At 37.3% G+C, this 17521-nt stretch overlaps 1 protein-coding gene across 4 annotated transcripts in view; it reads right to left on the reverse strand.

Moving 5' to 3' along the window:
• Nucleotides 1-17521, reverse strand: part of VEPH1 (ventricular zone expressed PH domain containing 1) — a 215166-nt gene that overhangs the window by 81181 nt on the left and 116464 nt on the right. For all 4 annotated transcript variants that reach the window (XM_024740169.1, XM_024740167.1, XM_024740168.1 and 1 more), the window contains exons 8-9: nucleotides 12430-12639; nucleotides 11461-11858 (exon numbers count right to left, since the gene is read on the reverse strand). In XM_024740169.1, the coding sequence (XP_024595937.1) occupies nucleotides 11461-11858; nucleotides 12430-12639 (608 nt within the window). The remainder of the gene's footprint in view (nucleotides 1-11460; nucleotides 11859-12429; nucleotides 12640-17521) is intronic.

Below are 17521 nucleotides of genomic sequence, written 5' to 3' on the forward strand. Positions count from 1 at the left end.
CAAGGACTGACTCCAGCTGGACACATTGCTGCAATGGATTTCTTTCCCTGGTCAGCTGCCCACCAAAGATGTCAACCTTGCCAGTCCTCCCAGGCTGGTGCTGTCAAGCACTGGGCCCCCCTGCACGGGGTGGGCAGGTGTAAAGGCAGCTGAGGGCTCCACTTGCTCTTTGGATACCGAGGACATTCACTGGGGACAGCCCACCGCCACACCACTCTTTAAGTTCTTTGTCTCCAGACACTCATCTGTCTGGACAATGTCAGCCCCTTCTGTTTGGGGGAAAGGGACAAAGAGTGAGAACACAAATAAATGATTTGCTAAGAGAAATTATTTGAGGCTCCCCCCAAGAAGGTGGTGATGGTGGTATAGGCTTTGGATTGGAAAAAAGAAGGGGAATTCTTCTCAAACACTTTAACTGATCTATTGTACCTAATCATTAATTTATCACAGGGGTGGTTCCAAGCCCACCTTGAGTAGAATGACCAGTCCCTATCTCCCTGTACAAACCTTGCCCACAACCAGCTGATTCTATGATTCCATGTCATCATTTTTTTTGTTGTTGTTTATGTTTTTTGTGTTTTTTTTAAACGGTAACTGAGATGGAAGAAAAAGAGTGTGACCAAAACCAGAAAAATATCTTTGTCTTCAAAAGTCAACAGGGTCAACATTTCAGCAATCAGGGTAGATTTCTTAACTATCAGCAAAAGTCATTTCTTGATGAGATTTTTATTATCAGTAAAATACTTCATATGGATCAGAAGAGTTTACCAAACCATGTCTTGATGGATTAAGTGAAAATGAATTTGAAACACATGGATTACATTTCCTTAAAATGTGCATGAGTTTGAAAGTTAACAATAACAATGCTTGACTAAAAAGCATTTGGGAATTTCTTAAGCCCCAAGAGTTTGAAAAACCAGTTTCTCAGTTGGACTTAAATAGGTACCATTAAGGCACTATAATTTACATTAAAGGTATTCGCAGGTAACACTTTAACAAACCAAGGATGGCAATATGCTATCATTTTATTCTTTGCTTCGGAAATTGCTTCATGTTTTAGTGCTTTAAATTCTCAAGTAAACCCTTAAATTTATATATATACTAAATTACTTTAAGAAGACAGAATAATTCTTCTTGCTGTCACACATAAATTAAAAATCCACGATAATCCAGGGAATGCAAAGTTAACCATGACAAAATTTCTGGAAGCGTTAACAAACACCTTAAGTGTTCAATGTACATTTGACATTGGAATTATGGAGAGGTCGTACAATATCAATGTTGTAAGAATATAAAGGATGCCTACGCTTGTCTTGATTCTTTTACTATAGATTCCATTACTTTTAAGAGTGCAAAGGCTTTGTTAAAAAAGCAATCAATCAAACAAACATAAACCCCCAGGGTATAATTGTATTTATGAAGTGGTGTTACTGTAAAATAAAAATTCAGTAGAAAGACATGATAGGGGATACAGGAATAGTCTCAACTGTCTACTTTACTGGAAAAGACAGCTTTATTTAAATATTTTCAAGGTTCTTTTTAGAAGAGCTTAGAAAAAATGATATAGATTTAGTAGAGAAAAGATGGTCCAAAGTACAATGACATCAGTTCCAATGAAAAGGAATGAAGGGACTTCCCTGGTGGTGCAGTGGTTAAGAATCCACCTGCCAATGCAGGGTACACGGGTTCAATCCCTGGTCTGGGAAGATCCCACATACCTCAGAGAAACTAAGCCCCTGTGCCACAGCTACTGAGCCTGTGCTCTAGAGCCTGCGAGCCACAACTACTGAGCCCACATGCCATAACCAGTGAAGCTCATGCACCTAGAGCCCATGCCCTGCAACAGGAGAAGCCACCGCAATGAGACACCTGTGCACTGCAACGTAGAGTAGCCCCCGCTCGCCGCAACTAGAGAAAGCCGGCGCGCAGCAATGAAGACCCAACACAGCCAAAAATAAATAAATTAATGTAACAAAAAAATAAAAGGAATGAAGGCCAAGTGGATTAACCTGTAAATATCAATGGTAGGTGTATTCACATACAGATACTTGTCTCAACCCATTTTTCAAGGTTTTGCAATTTGGAAAGCACACATTGCCTCCAGCATATTTTTGCTTAATTTTAGTTCTATGCATATTTTAAGGGAAATGTAATCCAAATGCTTCTAACTCATTTACACAACTTGACTAAGCATCACTGAAGACATATTTGATACACATGGTATTCTGCAGTTATTAAAATTACCTTCTATGAGGAACTAAATGCCATGTTCATAAAAAGTCAGAAGGTCACATAGTACAAATTCAAACATATACCAAGGAGTAGAGCTTCCGGGCTTCCAAGCTTACTTTTCCTTTTTAAAACTCATATCCTATGAGAAGAATCAAAGAACTGGAACCACAAATTCAGTGCCATAAACAGTCCAAATGACTGAGCCCCATATCCTTGAGTGTCCTTGTGACGAAAACTCATCTCCTCAATTAAGAGGTAAGCATTAAATGAAGAGTCAATTAATTAAATCACAAAGTCACTGTAAGGAAGAAAATTATATTCTCTACTACTAGGACACTATGGAATTTCTCATTCCTGCAGCAGTACTGCTTCTTAAACTTTAATGTGCATATGAATCACCTGAGGGATCTTGTTAAATTGTAGATGCTGATACAGTAGGTCTAAGATGGGCCTGAGAATCTGAATTTCTAAGTCCCCAGGTGATGTCAATGTTGTTGGTCCAGGGACCACATTTTGAGAAACAAGGCTCTGTTGCAGAGTTTCTGAGCCATTACCGATATTTGGGGCTGAAAAATTCTTTGTTTTAGTGGTCGGGGGGTCGGGGGGCGCTATCCATTCACTGCAGGATGTTTAGCAGCATCCCTGGCCTCTACCCACTAGATGACAGTAGCACCTACCTCACACCTCCCCAACCAAAAGTCCCCAATCTGGCCATAAGATTGCCTCCAGTTGAGAACCACTACTCTATTGTTGTGTTTAACTGTTTGTTGCATAATGTAAATACCTTTTTTGATGATCTAGATTCACTGGGCACAGCCTTATCAACCAAATAAATAAACAGCTATCTTTTTTTCCCCCATGAGCAATTATCATATTTTTACTTATGGACACTCCAGATTTTTTTAAACTAATTTTATTTCCCTCCTTACTATGGCCGCTAGAATGCTCAGAAATAAATTTGCAAACCACATTTAGAAACTGTGAAAATTTCCAGGGATACAGTTCTGAAAAATAACTCAACTACTGGATTTATTTCTATATGTTTGTTTTGTTCCCCTTAAACTGAGCAAATTATGTCTTTTTATTTTATTATATATTTTTGTAGGCTCCTTTCTACACAATTTGAAATAAGATTGGTTTCTGTTAAGTAAGGTAAACCAAACAATTTGAATAGAAATAGACCAGCTAGGACAGACACAATGCACTAATTTACTGATCATGATTGGTCATTGGCTATTTGATAGATACTGATAAATCTGGGCAGATAGTGAGACAGGCCTCAAAAGTACTGAACAATCAACTATACATCAATTAAAAAAAAAAAAAGGTAAAAAAAGTATTTAACAATCTGGCTTATTTTCTCCCAACAAACTATTATAAATTGACGGATACAGATATCTGGACAAAGCACAGAAAATTAACATAAAAGAAAAGTGTTTAACTTTACATTAGAAATATAAAATTAGCAATAAAGTTGAGGATGATTAAAAATGTGGCCAAAAGACAAATATCATATGATATCACTTATGTGTGGAATCTTAAAAAAAATGATACAAATGAACTTATTCACAAAACAGAAATAGACTCATAGACAGAAAACAAACTTACGGTTACCAAGGGGAAAGTGGGGGGAGGGAATAGGAGTTTTGGATTAACAGATACACACAACTGTATATAAAATAGATAAATAACAAGGACCTACTGTATAGCACAGGGAACTATATTCAATACCTTGTAATAACTTATATGGAAAAGAATCTGAAAAACTATATATATATAGTTTATATATAAAAATGAATCATTTTGCTGTACACCTGAAACTAACACAACATTGTAAATCAACTATACTTCAATAAACAAACAAACAAAAAGTTGTCAAATAACGAACGTTTTACATTTTGCCAGCTCTGACATAAGACACTTAGAATTAATTTAGAACATAAGGCACTTTAAAAAAGGACCTTAAAAATGATGCAGCTGAGTGCTTTTCAAGTTTCTTTAAGCTGTGGAATTCTTGGTTTAAACGCCTATCAGGAAGACCAACGTGTAACACCAGGTACATGAGAGGTGCTCTGTCTGCAGGGCAGAGAAAGAAAGATGGGGTGTCCGAGGCCCTTTGAAGGGGCCCCAATGGTCTTCAGGGAGCACAGGTTGAAATCTCATGACCTTGTAATATACTCTTGGGATAAATGTGAGGAACTGGTGTCACAGGAGATCAAGTAATCTGTTGGAGGAATTGGAGCTGCCCAACAGCAGAGTTAGGACCTCAACTCAATTCTATAGACTCTGGGCAGACAGGACTCTGAGGAGTCTGGAGTTATCACCTGGGTCCAAGTTATCAGCATGTCTCTTTTTTACTGAAGGGAGTTACAAAATTGTTGTTATAAAACTGTTACAAAATTCCAAACCTTGAAGAAATGTATACTTTAAAATGTGCAAGTTTCTCTTTCCCTCTCTTTTTTTGCACTCCCATATCCAATCTGATTCTTCAGAGAAAACCGGTGGTGACAGTTTTGATGGGTGTCCTTCTAGAACCCCCCCCCCCACACACACACAATGTAAATCCTTTTCTTTGTCCTGTTTCTTCTTAGCCAGCTCTATTTCTACTTTTTTCATGGCACTTATCACTTTCTAACATCCACCATACTTTATTTATTTATCATGTCTATTATTTATTGTATGTCTTTTCCTACTAGAACAGTCTCTGTGAAGGCAAGGATATTTGCCTGTTTTGTTCACTGATGTTTCCCAGTTCCTAGAATGATGCTGGCATGTGGTAGGCACTCAGAAATATTTGTAGAATTAATGGGTGAATTAATAGGATTAATAGGAAGAGCACAGAGGATTTTTAGGGCAGTAAAACTAGTCTATATGATACTACAATGGTAGATACATCCAAACAATGGAATATTATTCAGTACTAAAAAGAAATGAGCGATCAAGCCACAAAAAAGAACATGCAGGAAGCTTAAATGCATATTACTAGGTGAAAAAAGCCAATCTGAAAAGGCTACTTGGAAATTAGGGGTTTTAATATGAGAAACAGAATCGGAGTTTCTGCAATGGCATTATGTCTCCTGAATTTGTGGCCTATTTTAATGATGGCATAATTGATAATTGATGTGAATATTTCATCTAAAAATGAGTATTTTCCATAAACTATTTTTAAAAGTCCACTGAATCATTTATTATAAAAAGAAAAAATGCCTTTTATAATTTCTCACTGGTCTCTAATGTGGACAGGTCAAAAATGTTGACAGAGGAAACCCAGGGACTTGGTATGCTTTAATTAGCTCTTTTTCACTGACCCCAAGTGGGTCTGCCAATATGTGACATGAGGCTCTGTCTGCTTTAGACAGACTCATCTGCTCTTTGTAAATACGCACCTCTATGGCAATGGACTGTAACAAATAAATGCCACCAAATTATCAAACACCTGAATTCCTGATTGCCCACTGTGTGATTGCCTCCGTTTTTAGAAAAACATTTAAAAATCCTCCATCATCTAAAGTTTGATGGTTAATGTGGAGCAAACAAGAGGAAACTATCTTTTTTCCACCCACCCATTTCCTCTGTCATATCAAAACCCTTTACCCAGCCATATAATCTCTTCCCAGTTTCCTGGCTACCAGCTCTTCAACAACAGAGCTCAGAAATATAGATTTGCTCAGTTTTTAAATGAGATTTGATGATATCTAGGGACCATTTTGTTTCCCTACAGGGCACATACTGCCAGTTTCATAATGAAAGTAAATAAAAAAAAATAACATTCACTTTCCTGAAATTTGGTTTGTGGCAAATTGGATTGGAATGTACCCTTCTGCCGGGGACCATCAGTGGCTCAGGACCATTTTGTCCACCACTGTATGCTTTGGAGTAAAGACAGTCCCCAAACAACAATAACAGAAGACTGAAAATAATCTCTGAGTATGAGCTTCCCTAAAAAAAAGATAAAAATACTCACTACAGACATAAAAGTATAATGCCATATAGCCTTCTATTTTACAAATAATACATTTAGAAGTATATATTTAAGGAATATGAAATATGTCACAGCGGACTACTTCTGCTCCTAGCTATCTCCTCCTTTTCTTCCTCCTCTTTCTTCTTCTTTTAATGTGGCTACTTTTAGGGCGAGATATACTGCAAGGCACTCCTATGCATTTTTTGCTCAGTTTATGTACTTACTTTTGCTTCTGTTTATTTATTAGCACAGTCCCTTTAAATCCATTAGACACCTACCCAAGGTGGACACTATATTAGAGGAACTAACCATTTCAAGAGTTTAGTTGACTCATTTCATTTACTGACAGATAATTTCTCCCAATTTCCATACAAAACGTGCTTATCAATCTCACTTTGCACTGTTTCCTAGCTGGATGAATAAACATCTCATCCATAGATAATATCAGGTAAACCAAATGCAAGTATGCAAATAAGCAGCACACTTCTTTGTCCAATAGCACAGTTAGGGCATTTTTCTTTAGTCATTTATCTGAATGTGCAAAGGAAATCAAACTTTTTATTTTTTAATAAGAGCTTGTGAAAATATAACTAATGAGAAATAAAGTTATCTGATGCCCTCTAGTAGAACAAGTTAGGTTGTGGATTTAAGTGCATAACATCCTTACCAGTGACATGGTATCTGTCTAGGCCTTACAGCTACTCTTGGCTGGGGATGAACAAGGGCAGTGACTTGATGTTAACTTGATAGAGGAGTTCAGAAGGGGTCTTTTCATATTATTTGGGTGTTTCTCATGGGCCAATGTAGATTATAGAAAGCAGGATGTGTGTGGCAGGAGAAAGTGAAGGGGAGAACCCTGCCACCATCCTACCTGTCTTCTTTTGATTCAAATCCACTCTGGAGAAATGGGAACAGGTGAGTAGGTCAGTTAAGATAAATTCCAAGCACCAAGCACCAAGATAAATTCCAAAGCACCAAGAAAAATTCTCTAGAAAATTTTTTCCCTAACAAGTGTTCTCCAAACGAGTTCAGTGGACCACATCGGTGAAATGAGGTTCCAGAGAATTTGTGACATCTTCCTATTTTGTTGTTTTCCCTCTCAAATTGTGTGGAAAAACTTTAGGATTTTTCTCTACCTGCATATCTTACAACTCTTCCCATGGGTAAATGATTCTAATCCTAGGATTAAACCAATCTATTCTAAACAAGAAAGAAAGAAAGAAACCTCCCCCAGAACCATTAAGTGGATCAGTGTTATCATTATCCTCCAGATTGGACCAACTGAGGAGAAAGAGGTAAAAGACTGGTGTGGGCTTTGTCTCCTCGGTCATCCCAATATGAGGCTGGACTTGACTACATGCAAAATTTCAATAAGGAAGCCTTATTTATAATTAATTATGAAAACAGCACCTGCTTCTTGATATTTACAATGAGCTGTATTTTATTTTTGTATATTCTCATATCTGTTCGAGTCAAGAAAAATCAACTCATGTGGGTCTATTAGAGAAAGAACCACATTACCAGCTTTAAAATTAGCTTTCTGCAAGTCAGCTTTGCTGATGTGCTCTACAGATGGGATGTATTTTCACCCAATCAGGAAATACTTCAAAGCGAACCAAGGCAGCATTGATGGGTTCTTGTAAGATTTTATATCTTCCTTTATAGAACTCCAGTGATGGGCCAGATTTTCAAGGATTTATTTCAATATCATGTGCTTTGTTTTTAACCTCTAAATCATTTTTGTTCACATAAATGAATACCAGTGATTCAGATTTTTAAAATACCCCTTGGCAGATGAACAAAATTCCTCTGGTCTTTAATGTAAACATAATCAGGCAGGTATTAGACTATCACTCTGCACATGAATACATTAACTTTCAGTGGCTGGCAAACCTGCTCCTATGCCAGAGGTCAGTGGAGCCCAGGAGAGAATAACTGACTAGGGAATAACAGGCTTTCATACCCAAAATGAACTGCTGACCCAGCTTCAATAAGACCTGGGGTTTGACAATTTTTCCAGATATGATGATAGATTTGTGCTGATCTATTGCCCATTGCCTGTTCCCACTGTGATCAATATCATGCAGTAATAAGATGGCTGACTGAGGACAAGAATGCTATTTGTGACTTGATTCACCACATACTGAATTCTGCTGTACAGTGACTATGAGGCTCCTGTTCTTTCAACATATTTTATTACTGAAGTATTATGTTGAACCATATGAAAGTGATGTTTTTGTCAGTCAAAATAAGGAAGTTGAACATCAGTTTTTTTCATATGATTCAAACCAATATAAAAAGAACTTCTTTAAAGGATTGTTTTGTCATGTCCTTTTAGCACAGTCTATAATTGTTCTTAATTCTTTGTTGTTGTTCTTACTTCCTGCTGGCTTATTTGTCTTTTTAATAGCATGGAAGTGGTTTTTATGGTTCTCCTCTATGTTTCTTGACTACTTTGCATAATTTAGCAAGAAAGACTAAATATCCCTCTTTTATACCAACAATACATTAAACAGAACACAAATCCTAAGCCTAAATCTTTCTTCATTAAATTTTTAAGGAAAGAAACACAATATTGTTGAGCCGAGTGATCTCACGACAATAAGCAAAACTGTGTCAGCCAGACGACTGCTGGAGTTTTGCTGAGTGGTTTACACAATCTGAAATAATAACAATGTGTCCCCTGCAGTCAGTACCAGTCCCTTCTCCGTGGATGTATTTACAGTGAGTCATATAAATCTTCAATCCCTCACTCATATCTCAGTGCAAGGCATTTCCCAGGAACTTCCAGGAAATTACAAAAGCATGAATGAATCCAAAATGTCAACTTAAAAAAATACATTCTCAGTTCTAGGCCATGCTTGGTAGAAAACATGAAAAGAAAAAACTTTTTTTTTTTTAAGTAGAGATGATGGATTCATTCAATATTTTGTGAAAAAAACCCAAGTCACCTAGTTAACTCTCAATCTCCCAAAAGAATTCAAGGCCATAAGAAATATCATTTTGACAACCAGATGCTTGAAGTAACTCTGCCAGACTTCTTTCACATTTTCACAAGATTAAACCTCACCGTATAGTACATCTTTAATGATTTAAGCGAAACTTAAAAAACAAAAACGATTCCAGTAGATGAAAATGTATCTAACTTTATATTTGCTACAGATGTCCTCTGTCAAACTGGGAAATTCACTTAACCTTTCTTATACTAAATTCTCCAACATGTGTGTTAAATACATAGATAATTAGTGAAGCATGCAATTGTTAAGAGTGTGTTAATTCAGTCGTATTGATTTTAGCCATTCTCAAGTCCTGGTGTACTTAATTATCCAAAATTATATTGAATAGGAGCAATATCACTTTTATTGTTACCATTTCAAAAAAGAGTTTTAAGAAGGCTAATCAATAAATTAATGTAAACACTTTTGAAAATGTCAGATTCCCTAGAGATCACCACACTAAGTGAAGTAAGCCAGACAGAGAAAGACAAATATCATATGGTATCGCTTATATGTGGAATCTAAAAAAAATGATACACAATGAACTTATATACAAAACAGAAATAGACCCACAGACATAGAAAACAAACTTATGGTTACCAAAGGGGAAAGGGGGAGGGAGGGATAAATTAGGAGTTTGGGATTAACATATACACACTAATACATATATAGAAAATGGATAAACCAACAAGGACCTACTGTATAGTACAAAGAGCTATACTCAATATTTTGTAATAACCTATAAGGGAAAAGACTCTGAAAAAGAAAAGATGTATATACACACACACACATATATATGTATAACTGAATCACTTTGCTGTACACCTGAAACTAACACAACATTGTAAATCTACTATACTTCAGTTTTTTAAAATAAAAATGTCAGATTCTATACAAACATGCTAAACAGTAATATTTGTCATTACAAAATGCTTGAACCGCCCTTTTCCTTTGGTAGCATGAGAATCCACCTTCCTCTGATATGGAGTGGGAGAAGGGAATAGAAAGTAGGGTATGAAAAAACCCTCCTAGTACCTCAACATGAAAGGGGATGATGGTCAGTGGGTGGGTAAATATAAATTGGATTCCCCATCCTTCAGCTGTGTTTCTTTCTAGAAGAGAGGCTGCCTGGCTTTTTCTATGAGAGCTGAAACCTGTGAAAAGATGTTATGTCCTAGGAGTGGGCAAGGACCTTAATCTAAATCTCAAGGGAAGAACATGGCTGCTGCTTAAGAGTGACTGTAGGAAAGATCTAATTAGCCCGAGAGTGCCTGCAGCCATCCACACCTGCTCAACCCACTACCAGAAGGGTAAGCCTGCCCTGGGCACTCTGCCATTTTAGTACCTGTGTCTCCAACCCATCATCTTTCCCGGGGCCAGGACTAGGGCACAGAATTTAAAGGAGCACCAGAAAATTTAGTAGTCAAGATAAATAATATTTTTAAAAATCAAAATTAATACAAAAAGTCCATGATAAACAAAATATCAAAACTGTAAATAAAGACATGCTCAATATTACTACTTACCTCCTTTTGCCTCAGCTCATTATGGCTTGGCAAGATGTTGTTACTAATTCTGACTTTACTTAAAATTTTATTGAGCTTTTTTGGCATCTCCTTAAATGGGGCACCTCAGGGAAGTTCCGGCCCTGACATTCTTTTCTTACTTTGTCTGTTGTTTTCTGACTAGCTCACACTCTCACTGGCTCCTGACCTTACATCACCTCCTGACTATGGCTTCGATCTTTTCTTTCGATAGTCTAACCTCCAAGAGATCAGGGAGTGCATCTGTTTGGTTCATAACTGAACCTTTGGCACAGTGCCTGGCATACGGTAGCTGCTTCATAAGTGCTTGTTGAATGAATAGAAGGAAAATCTCTTGGAGCTCAATGCTGCCCATAGCTTTCTTGCTTGATTATGTGGATTGAAAATGCCTCTGGTTGGACACCTACCCCAGAGTCTATTTTGGGGGCCACATATCCCTTTCCAGAATTTTCCTGAACACTATGAATGGGAAACCAGAAACAATATATTTTGAGGTTTGAAAAAATCAGAGTTGGTAGATTTAGGTAGATTCAAATGCAATCAAAAAGATGATTAAACTTACTGGGGAAAAAAAGCAATTAAAATAATGTAAGGGTATTTTCAAATTATCTATTTTGCAAAAGATCCAGAAGGGTATGGTGATTTACATTACTGGAGCTTTATTTTTTTGTTTTTTCTAGCGATACCTAAAATTTCTTAAGTTTGGTGAGTTCAGGTCACTTACCTTCAATGGTACACTGGTCAGGGACTGGAATCTTCTTTCCCATTTCCACAGCATATGCTTTCACTTTACTGAGGTTTTCCTTTAAGTGCAAATAGAGCTTATCATGGTATTCTACAGGCCTTGAGGTTGTATCTGGAGTTTCTTCCTGATAGTTTTCTTTAACTGTTTCTGGCAAATTCTCAGATTCTATATGTATAATACTTGGGTGTGAAACTGAAGAATTTACCAGTTGTGATCCATCAGTGTCTCCCTTAAAGGGCGACCTGTCATGTCCTTGGCCAAGTGGGTCTATTTCTGAAAGAGAGATGCTGGCTGGCGTATCTCCACTCTCTACAAATTCCCCATCCTCTGAACTCAAGTCATTCGTTAGCGCGGTGTGCAAAGCCAAACTCTTTGACCTACAATACAAACAAAGGGAAGGCTGAGGCAGGTAAAGAAGCTGGGCTACCATTTACTGACAAGAAAAAGAAAGAATAATAACACTGGGGCAAAAGTTACTTCCTCTAGAGTGTGAAACTGAAAATTGGTGCTATTAACAGAATTTGATAAAACATACACATTATGTAATAAGCTAAACCTTTGTAGATCTAGGCTACCTCCCAAAACAAAGATTTAAAAATCAGTTTCATGGCAAAAGTGCCTGGGAAATGGTGAACTTACATATTTATATTCTTTTTTCTACTTTTGCTTCTGCTTTTTCATCAGAAATCAAGAAAAGCTTTTGACAGTCATTCTCAATATCAGCATATTTATATTTAAGAAGTGTTTTAAAAAAATAAACCATAGGTTTGTGACTTTTATTTGAATTCTCCTTTTAATATAGCAAGCTTCTTTGGATAACGAAAGCACTGTGGATGAATTTTGCTATAGGTAAAAGATATTTAAAAACCACTTAATAAAAGTGTGATAACAAAACTAATAGCAAACATGAAGCACATATTCTAAAAACCAGCCAAACAAAATTTATACCTATTAAATCTAATGTCTTTTCTTTCCTCCTTAGAAATTTGGTCCAAACTATATCTTCTGATTGAGCCAGGGGTGTTGCCCTCAGCATTTATTTTCTCTTCAAAAGCCTGTATTTTAACCTGGAGCTTTTCATGATCTTCATTTTCATCAACAGTGAGGCTGGCTTCTTCCAGCTTCTCAAGAAATTCGATTTCAGTGCTGAGTTTTCTCCTAAAAGAATGAAAATCATTGCATTCGATGCTCATCACATATACCCTTCAGAACAATGTTAACTGCTAACTGCTTCTTATTCAAAACTGAAAACTGTACATGCTCACTTTTTTAATTTGTCATTTGACAAATATTTATTGAGTAACTACTATGGACACAGGTCTTTGAAAATGCTTCTACAGTGTATTCTGCCAGAAGTTTAGAAACATTGGTGTTTATGGCAACTTTGTATTAGAAATCCTTTTGAAGGATTCAGAGGATGAAAAGCAGTTTTTATGGTCATCTACCATATTCTTATCTAGCTTTCCAAAGCATGCTTTCATATGAAATTCATGCCAGGAATTTTCTAGAAAACTTATATATGCTGATCTGTTTGTACTGAAATTATTAGAATAAGAACATTTCAAATGGACTATGTAAACTCATGGTTTTGTTATTTTAAGGAAATCAGTGGGACTCTTCCATTTTATGAAGCAAGAAAAATCTTTCTGAATTTTATTATGTTGGAGGAAAGAGGTTTTCCATGAATGACATTAATAGTTCCAAATATCTTGCATAGTAGAATTTATAAAACACTCTGTGGGTCATTAAAATTACCTCCTTTAAGGCAGGGGCTATTTGTGAAATAACTTTGTTACCTCTCTGAGGGCTAACAGTGGCTTAGATAGAGTAAGATCCCACAGACAAGCTGCAGAAATAGCTCACTGATGCTCACTGAGGTGCTGAATGATTAGAGAAAAGTAGTATGCATTTATATTCCCTTACCTGCCTTCTAATATCGAGCCAGACTAGAGCTACTTTAATTTCAATTTAATAATCACTATCAATCATATAATTTGGGGTTAGGATTAATTCTTTCCTTATAAACACAAGGGTTAATAATCTCTAGGAATCCATTCACCAAGATGGCTTAAGAATTCTGTTGGTTGTCTGTGTGTATTTACTTGGTTTTCGTATTTTTCCTAGAGGTTGAGGGAAAGCGCCTCAAATTCACAGAAAAATCCTGGCTTTTTCAAACATATGGCTATTTTTCCATAAGGGCCAAAGTAAACCTGTCATATTTCTTAAGTTAGGGTGAGAAAATAAAATTTCGGTTTTCTTAGCGGCACTGCTATTTTAGGGAAAACCAATATAGAGGGGCTGCTGATGATTTTTTTTCAGTTACTTTCCACCTATTCTGGGGCCATGTCTGTGGTGGGCATTGTTGAAGGGTTGGATCCTGCAGCTTTTCTTACTGGCCCAGAGAGGGGTCCTGGCCTTGAGGGAGGGTTCCTAGTTTTGGGTCCTCAGGGGTTGGAGTCCTCCTGTTAGTCGAGCCCAGGGAGAGATGCTGAAGGTGAAAACTGGGAAGGAGAGTAGATCATACATTAAGTAATAGGACACTGTTTATTGTGTAATAAGCTATTTCTGAGAAAATTTAAATGCATTTTTAATATAACTTTTATAGGCTTCCTATGGTTTTGCATAGATAATGAAAAACTTATTTTCCATCCCATGATTGAGTGAAATATACATGAGTAGATTTCAAGAACTAGCGCATGGGAATAAATGCTCATCTTGAACACGTTTCCCTTTCTGACACACATAAGATACTGGCTGCCCACAAACACATGGGAGGTTCTTACGTCTTCCAGCCAGAAGATTCTAAAAGCTGAATTTTTACTCCTATTCCAAATAAAATCAAGATAGTGCTGTCATTGGATGGTATTTTAAAAACCATCATGATTACAAAGGTTAATTTTAAAAGATCCTTCTCAAGATGAGAAATTTGGGGGCAGTATTTATTTTCTATCTATGTTAGTCCATGTATAGTCGCCAAACTAAAGTATTCCTCTGGCTCCTTGGAACCTAATCACATTTCAAAAATGAAAGATACCTTTATTTTTGAACTTTATTTTAGAAATTTCTATAGCTGGGATTATTAAAACTTAAAAATTTGTGAAGCACAAAGTATACCCCAATATGTATATATCAGATGTTGAGCATTAAACAAATTTTTAAATCTCAAAACATACAAGTTGTTAGAGGTATAGTTTCTTATGCATTTACTAGTTTTTTCTTTCTACATAAAGCTCTGGGTTATAACAACAGTTTAAATAATAGCATTTTCTTCCAAAAAACTTCAAATTTCACATGATTATAGTAAATCTCCCTCAATAATTTTATTGGATCAGTTTCTGATTTTTTTAAATAAAATTTTCTTACTTATGGATATCTTTTATTTCATGTCCTCTTCATACCAATTTCCCCATCTACAAAATGGAGATAATAACTATACTTAACTCATAGGGTTGTTGGGAAGCTGAAATGACAGAATCGGTGTGAAGCACTGTTCCTAGCACAAAACAGGAAGTCAGGAGATGTTAAATTTTATTATTATTATTAATTGTTATTATTATTATTACTCCTCTGGAAGCTTTATCTGTCCTTGTCTAGGCATTGTGTTAATGTAAAAAGAAAACACCAATGGCCTAGACGCAGGCAGATCAATATTCCATATCCTGGAAGGTACTGATGTCCCCTGGAGAATGCTACAGCATCAGACTTTAGGAGAGGACAGTCACTCAGCCCCCTTTCCCTGCCCCTGTCTCCAGTCACCAAGTGTGGGCTGTTAAGCACCATGGACTGTGTGAGTCAGAGCTCTCGTACCTGGGAGTATGCTTTCCTTCACCTTCAGATTGCCTTACAGCATCCCTGAGGGGACTCTGGGCATGAAAGAAGTTATGGGTTAACCCTAGACATCCGCTGACCCAAGAGGGTTAGGTCAGGTGCCTCTGGGGCAGGTTGCCAGGTATCCAGCCAAATGTGAATTTCAGATAAACAACAAATATTTTTTTTAGTATAGGTATGTCTCTAATGGGACATAGTAAAAAAATGTATTGTACTATACTAAAATGATTATACTTATACTAAAAAATTATTTGTTCTTTACCTGAAATTTAACGGGATGTCTTATATTTCTATTAGTTTCATCTGGCCACCCTATTCCTGGGTAAATCCCTGCTGCTCAATGGGTAGGGAACTATAATGCTCATCCTTGTTCCCCTGTGCCTGGCACAGTGCTTGACACTCACAGGTACCTGAAGTGTTTGCAGAATAAATGAACTGAGACCACCGACATCTCTGAAGCCAGCCTGCTCCCTGCACCCACAAAAAACCCTCTGGAGGTCTACCAGATGTCTGTGAAGCACCGGCTGCTTCTCCTGGTCCTGGTCTCCCCCTACTCACAGGGAGGAGGGGATGGGGCAGTGTCGTTTGGTAAATATCAACTGTGGAGAGAAGCAAGGAGCAAGAGTAGGAGTGAAAAGAGGGATTTGCAAAGGACTAAATAAGTAAAGAAGCAACAATAAAATGTCTGGGCCAGAAAAGTAATCTCTAGATATGAGGCTGATGAGTGTTACTGATGAGTAGGTTTCTCACCACAAAGAATTTCTCTCTTATACACGATCTTTCTTGTTTTTATGATTTAGAGATTTTGTAACACAGGAGTCATGGGATAGGGGTGGTAATGAAGGGTCTCCAAGGTAGCCAAAGCCACAAGATGGACCAGAGAGAATTTTCTGTTACTGACCATCAATCCACCTGGATTTGTCACAGAGTTTTGCTGGCAGAGAATTAGGAGAAGTTTTTGTTCCAATAGGTTGAAAGGTCAGAAAATAGTAGGTAGAAGTTTGAATTTATAAAAAAAACTCACTGCTCTTTGACTTCTCTTGGTTTTTAAATTTAGTATAAATAGGAGAGAATTGTTCAAAAACAAAAATCTTTTAGAGAGAGAAACTCTGCATTCCTTTTAGAGCAAAGAAATGCATCACAAATGTGAAAGTATGGGTGGAGAGTGGAGGTCCCGGTCCTGTTTACATTTATTTGTGGGGGCCAGGGAGTTGGGCTCATGCAAGGGGGTTGTTATTTTTTTTTCCATTTGTTGCTTTTAACTCCAGAGGTAATTTTACAGAAATCTTTGTCAGAGTTCTATAATCCCCTAAATATTAACTTGGCTTTAACTCAACATGCCACATTACAAGAGGCTCAGATGATTTCCAGTCTGAACAGTTTTTGGTGTCTATTGCCAAGGTAAAGTTTGTCAAAGCATCTCTAGGGATACCCAGGAGGGGCAGGGGAAGTCCTAATTATCTCCCTCTTGTGTGAGCGGGACTCCCCCTTAGAAACGAATTGGTCCTTGGGCAGTTCACTGCTCTCACTAAGCTAGGAGATGAGACTATAAAGCTGACAGAGGTGGAGAGGTTGGCAGCCTCTCCTCCTGGCTCCTTAAATCAAAGAAAAATAATATTAGTTAACTTTTGATGAGCTTGGCTTATGATCCCATGCCCAGGATATGTATCCTGCAGAGTTGAGCTTGTTAGAGGAGAAGTAGGAGAATATGATGGACCAAATCCACATAGGAGTCCTAAATTCTTAGGATGTTATGTTCCCTACTCTTCAGCAGTTTCTTGGGTCATCAATCATCATAAGAATGACAGAGATGATCCCCCAGCTCCACGGCACTGTCATCTGTTTTGGAACTGAAATGAGTAATGCCTCTGGAAAAGCTAAAATTGAATACTAAGGGAAAGGACAATGTTGAATCCAAATTCTTGGTACTCTCTTCTGCCCCTGACTGCCTCAGTGCACAAGAGCAGAGACCAGCAGGTGCTCAGTTATATGGGCACCAGAACATAGAACTCGCTGAAATGAAATGACTCCATGGTTTATTTCATCCACAACAAGATTCTTTTTAGGGGCTTCGAAAGGAGAGCGTGGCTGGGAAATAGACTGAATATGGCCTTCCAGGGAAAAGATCTAGGTTTATGACTCCAATCTCCTGTTGGTGACAGGCAAACCTCTTTATGACTTTTCTGTTATCTAAAAATGGGATCAATGATAC

The sequence above is a fragment of the Neophocaena asiaeorientalis genome, unplaced genomic scaffold, assembly GCF_003031525.2.
Source record: "Neophocaena asiaeorientalis asiaeorientalis breed wild unplaced genomic scaffold, Neophocaena_asiaeorientalis_V1.1 scaffold50, whole genome shotgun sequence".
Classification (NCBI taxonomy): Eukaryota; Metazoa; Chordata; class Mammalia; order Artiodactyla; family Phocoenidae; genus Neophocaena; species Neophocaena asiaeorientalis.